Below are 6,056 nucleotides of genomic sequence, written 5' to 3' on the forward strand. Positions count from 1 at the left end.
GTTTGCAGCTTTTGGTTCATCACCCTCCCATGTTTCGGCTCGTGCCTCTGTGTGCGTTACTGTTGCAACGCATCTAGAGATGGGGACTGAGTGGAAGTGAAAGTCAGAGTGGTCCCTGGAGCCCGGGGACCAGCAGCGTGTTGAGGCTGCGGGGCTGCATTTCTTTCTTACTCCTGTAATTTGTTTCTCTTCTGAACGGAGTCTGCTGCGGACCGCCATGACTTCAGAGGCCGAACTCAGTCTGCCGACGGAACCAGGAGGACGGAGGCGCGGCTGCGCAGAGCAGCAGCCTCCTCCGCTCAGCTCCAACAAGCCGCTGACGCCTTTCAGCATCGAAGACATCCTCAGGAAGCCCTGCGGGAGGAGGAGCAGCACGAGCGGTGCGACGCTTCCAGTACGCCCCGAAGAGCACGCGCCCCTAGCGGGTCACCTCGTGTCTGCGCGCGCGCTTCTTAGTCAGAGTTCTCCTCTGTGCGCGTTGGAGGAGTTGGCCAGCAAAACCTTTAAAGGCCTGGAGGTCAGCGTGCTGCAGGCTGCAAAGGGTAAGTTATCACACACACGCGCGCGCGCGCGTACATATGGTACCTTTGTTTGCTTTCCAAAATGTTTTCCTGGTGGTTTTTTTTTTTTTTTTTTTTTTTTTTTTTTGCTGTTTTTTTTATTTACTATGTATCTGTTATTATTAAACAATTGATAAAGAACTACTGATAAAATAATGCAAACTGTTATTAATCAGATTATTTGAGCTTAAACACAAAATGTATTTTTTTTCATATTTGTCATTACACACACATTTGTGACCGTTTTGTTTCATAAGGGTAAAATATCCTGTTTAGCATCCTGTTTATGATCAATGAAAGTGTACATCCATGTCAGGATAAAGCAGAATAAAAATAATCGATGACATATTGGAATTTTAACAAATATTTTTTGTTTATTGTTTAATTTATAGTTTAATCTTTATTGAACAATATGTTAGTTTGGGATCAGTTCTCAAAAATGACGCGTCCTGTCATGAAAGTGTCCTTGGTGAACTTCTGAATGATGATGATGATGATGATGATGACCTGACCCCTGGTCCCTGTCTGCCAGGCAGAGACGGCGTGACCCTGGTCGGACAGAGGAGCTGCCAGAAGAAGAGGCGGAAGTCCCGCACCGCCTTCACCAACCATCAGATCTTTGAGCTGGAGAAACGCTTCCTGTACCAGAAGTACCTGAGTCCGGCGGACCGGGACCAGATCTCTCAGCATCTGGGTCTGACCAGCGCGCAGGTCATCACGTGGTTCCAGAACCGGCGGGCTAAGCTGAAACGGGACTTGGAGGAGATGAAGGCCGACGTGGAATCTGCTAAAGCTGCGGGCTCTGCGGCCCTGAAGAAGCTCTCCAGGCTGGCCGAGCTGGAGAGGTCCGCAGCGGGAGTCCTGGGTCTGGTTTCCACCCCAGACCACACCGTGCAGGACCGAGTCTCACCCAGAACCACGCAGAGCCTCAGCAGCTTAGTCCTGACCCGGTCGTGTGTCCCACCAGCAGCAGCAGAACTGTCCCAGAACCCAGACCGGATGGGCAGGTTCTCTTCGGGGGATGAGGATGAGGACATCGATGTGAACGGCTGAATTTGCCATGTAAGCGCGTGACCTCCGATGCTGGATTCTATTGGCTCACCGTGACAGACACGCGCCCAGAGAATGCACGAGCCAATACCTTTGAACTAGACGAACAGAAACATACGAGACAAATGCGCGCGCACATCCGGGGTCCAGGTGAGCGTTATTGACATGTCTCAGATGATTTTCAGTTTTATGAGCCGCAGCAGGAAGTTTCCTGAACGACCCAGTTGAGCTGACTCATCTCAGCATCATTTCTACAGCCTCAAAGTGCCTGTAAACAGTTTTAAAGGCTCTTTTAAACTGGGCTGAAAACAAATCCAGAACCCAGTTTGTCTGTAAAATTCAAGTTTGTGAGTCGAACCTGCTTTCTGACAGAATCCAGCTGCTCCTCAGCTCCCAGCAGAGAAGGCCTGCAGAGGCCATATGCTTTAGGGACGCTCCTCTCTTTCACCAGACGCTTTGATGGAATAACTTAAGCCGTCTTTTAGGGAACCCCTCTTTTGTTGCACATAATAGAGACACATTTGTGCTTCATCTGGCCAACAGCTTTGTAACACAGCCATGAATATGAATGGGTCTCAGTGGAAGGTCAGGGCCTCGTGTTCATTACGGGGACCTCAGAATAATTGTCACTCACTTCAAATAAGGGATTAGTTTGTTGCTCTCTCATACTGGTGTATATATATATATATATATATATATATATATATATATATGAAGATAAATAAAAAATATTTTTACCTTTTTACTTTATTGTATTGACATTATTGTTACTTATTTTTTGCCTAATACATTTTTGATGTTCTTTAAAGACGTTTTATTCTTTTATATTATTTTCAAACGTGTGTGGTCAAATTTAGGATGCAATGGGTTAGTTCTGTAATTTACACAGACCATAAATAAACAGTCATCGATAATTTATCTGTGTGGAAAATTGAAGTTTGACATTTAAACAACAGCTGGTTTAACCAAACAACAGGTTTTAAACAAAATGGATCAACATTTATTATTTTACATACAGCTTGATTGCAAAACTTGGATAATCTAATGCCTTCTGTATCTAATGCTGTATTGATTAAAAGATTGTCCTCCTATAGATTTATATTTGGGAGTATGGTTTAATTAAAAGCTTTTATCTGTCCATATTTCAAATTTAGTTCAGAAATTCAATGTGTAAAATGGTTTTTAATTTAATGAATAATGTTTCACATTTTTTGCACCTTTCTGGGATTGCTGATCGTGTACTGGACAAGCAGGCAGCCTCCTCCATTGTAAGGAGCCTCGTGTCAGTCCTTCGTACATCTGTTTCATTTCAGATGCATCCTGTGTCATGCAGCCCGCTACATGTTCAGCTGGAAACACTCCCAGAATACCTCAGAATCCTTCTATCTGTCAGCATCTGGCTGCTGGTGAATGTTGTGCAGCTTTGACAGACTTTGGTAAAAGCAGTGTTTTTGATACCATGAACCATGGACAGTCTTGTGGTGGAAATCATTCCAGTTTAAGTTTTAAAGGCAATGCATTGAAAGAGGAATGTAATTTGTTCTTTCGTGAAGATGAACAGCTGTTTTATCTTATATGTTTTACATTTGGTTTTGTATGGATGCTATTTCGGCCAGGTCTAACTTCAAACTAAAGGCAACAACCTTGTTAAATAAAGGTCAAAGAAAAATAACTCGCTGTTTTTATCTAACCCCTGCCAACACTATAAAAGTTCTTGATAATTTGTATGTATTTAATAAAGAAATGGGTGAAATGTTCAAATTAAAACTTGCAGTATTGAATTGTGCAGTTTAGAAATTATTTTTAAGTAAACTGCATCATTGTGACATCTTCTTCAGCTGGTCAATTGAATTTGTGTCATCCTGACAATGAAATGCAGACATTTTCCAATTGTGCATAGTGAGATTTTCAAACATACAAATAAAAATAATACCAGTAAAATATATATATATATATATATATATATATATATATATATATATATATATATATATATATATATATATATATATATATATCCCTGTTGTTCTTTTTTTTTTACTGCCATAGGGATAAATGGCATATAATACAATAATTTAATTATTTTAATGTAATTAATATAATTACTTTTTATATTAATCATATAATTTACCATCCATCCATTTTCTTGATGGCTATCTCTAGTTCAGGGTTGAGCCTATCCCACCAATCATTAGGCGAGAAGCAGGGTTCACCCTGGACAGGTTGCAGGTCCATCACAGGGCTGACATACATATTTATTAAATATATAATTAATGGTTAATGTTTTTTTTGGTTTTTTTTTGTCTACTAAAGTAGGAAATGATATCAACAACAATCACATATTTATTTGTTTAATTCAAAAGGTTTATATAAAATGGACAATGCACACTGTAAATGTGTCAGAATTAGCCAAATGGCTAAGTCTGCATTGATTGATGTTAAAAGATCAGAGAATCCTTTCTTAAAGGGGCACAGAAAAACAAAATATAAAACGTGAAGATTAGTCTGAATCATAATATTGTGTCTTAGAATCAGTGGTTATTATTAGAGCTCTAACATGAAGATGCACTTATTATATCCATCAGACTAAGCAGTAAAATACATTATCAGTCGTCTTGTTATGAAGGTTCTGGTGAGGTGCTGGTTCTGGGATCTATCACCAGGTTCACACAGCAGGTGCCACCAGAACACTAAGACTACAAACAACCAATTAGAGTACAGCAACAAAAGAGACATGAGGCTGATATGATCTCTTTCGCTTCTCTATTTGTACATACCGGGATGTGGGGGTGAGTTGGTGTGTGGTTTCCATTAAAAGTAACAAAATAAAAGCTCAGGTTAGGAATTAAATAAGGCTTACAAAAACAATCCTAACGCTCCCTAACACACCAAGAAACAAGCACAATTAAACTATCTTCACACAGACCTCTTGTCTGTAGTGGAGCCAACATGGCGCTCTTATTGTGGAAGTAGTTCCTTTGTATGGAGAAACACTGGGTCTGATTGGCTTCCGTGTAACATGGCTCTGCCTCAACCAATCGTAATTGTTTACCTCTTTGTTAACCAACCCGGTCTCCCCACTGGCAGTCATATATGGAAGCGGGGATGTGGACGCTGTTTACAATTCACTGTAAAACGCCACATTTAACACTGAGTAATGGTAACGCTGTTTTAATGATAGGAAAGTAAATATTTATATCACTAAAAACATTACGCAATCAGTAACACCATTAAACGCCATTACTCCCAACACTCGTGGTGATCCAGTGACTTTCTGTTTATAATCTTAAAATTAGCACATAACAGAGTCAAAATAAATGATTATACCTTTGAGAGTAAATATAACTGTAATTTATGAAAATGTGAGATTTATAATCCGCCCAGAATTTCCTGGAGACCTGACATTCAAAGAAAAGATGAGAGACTATCTGAGTTGTGTACAAAATGTACACAAAACGTCAGTTTTAGTAAATTTGGCAGCAAATGTTTTACAGAGTATATTCTATGGAGAATTTTAAAACATGTCTGTCACTTTGTTGGATATGTGATGTTTGAAAAGTATAAGTCTTTTAAATTCCCTCCAGATGAACATGGCTTTGTGGGTGATCTTGTTTCTTTTCTGGGGGCTTCAACATATTTGTTGGTTGTTACTGGTTGGCTTCAGCTAAAGAATGAAAGAGTATTGGGTAAGTGTGCTATTAGCATTAGAGAGGTAATTTTTCTGTAGTTGAGACAATTCCTTGATGATTGGATGCATTATAAAGCTATATTCTTTTAAAGGGACTAGAAAGTTGTACTCTGATAACAATTCCTCATAAGAATATGTATTTCCTGAGTATTTAAAGAGATGAATCACTGAGTTAAGCCTCTGTGGAACCAGTTAGTTCACAAAAAATCAGCTTCTTTAACCAATATAATGGCAAATTGTGTTATTTTCACAACTTAATTAAGAATAAACATGTTCGTTTTGACAGTCCTTTTAAAAATTATCAGTATCAATGAAAGTGGCCATTTATTTATTTGGAATCGGAAAGGTACCAAATTATGCAGTCTCACACACACCTAGCAGCAGAGGTGATAATACCTGGTCCAGAAAGTATAAGTCCTGTCCAGCTGCTGTCCCAACTAGTCACCAAACGAGCTGAATTTAATGAGCCGAGTTTATTTGCCAGGTAAACGAGCCTGTTAGTGAAAACATCTGTTCTAAATGTACAGGTAGATCCAAAAACATGGCAGGACTTTAGCTTTCTGGACCAGGAATTGCCACCTTTGCCTAGCACTGTGTTGTTAGCCTTCTTTTGTTAGCACTGTGCTGTTCTTGCTGTGTCATTATACAGCACAGATTTAGCCACCGTGTGTGTTGATCAGGTATGTGTGTTTTATTGTTGTGTGTGTCAGGGCCGGGTGACAGAGAAAAGCTGCCTTTGCCTCCGGCCACATCTTGAT

At 39.9% G+C, this 6,056-nt stretch overlaps 1 protein-coding gene across 1 annotated transcript; it reads left to right on the top strand.

Annotated features, from left to right (window-relative positions):
• Positions 1–217: 217 nt before the first annotated feature.
• Positions 218–1,613, top strand: LOC306774242 (transcription factor LBX1-like; the record flags this gene model as incomplete). Its single annotated transcript, XM_079264243.1, has 2 exons — positions 218–542; positions 1,093–1,613. 2 exons carry the CDS (start codon positions 218–220, stop codon positions 1,611–1,613), a joined length of 846 nt encoding a protein of 281 aa, XP_079120369.1.
• Between the last annotated feature and the right edge of the window lie 4,443 nt (positions 1,614–6,056).

Source organism: Telmatherina bonti, assembly GCF_933228915.1.
Source record: "Telmatherina bonti genome assembly, contig: scaffold_273, whole genome shotgun sequence".
NCBI classification, from domain to species: Eukaryota; Metazoa; Chordata; class Actinopteri; order Atheriniformes; family Telmatherinidae; genus Telmatherina; species Telmatherina bonti.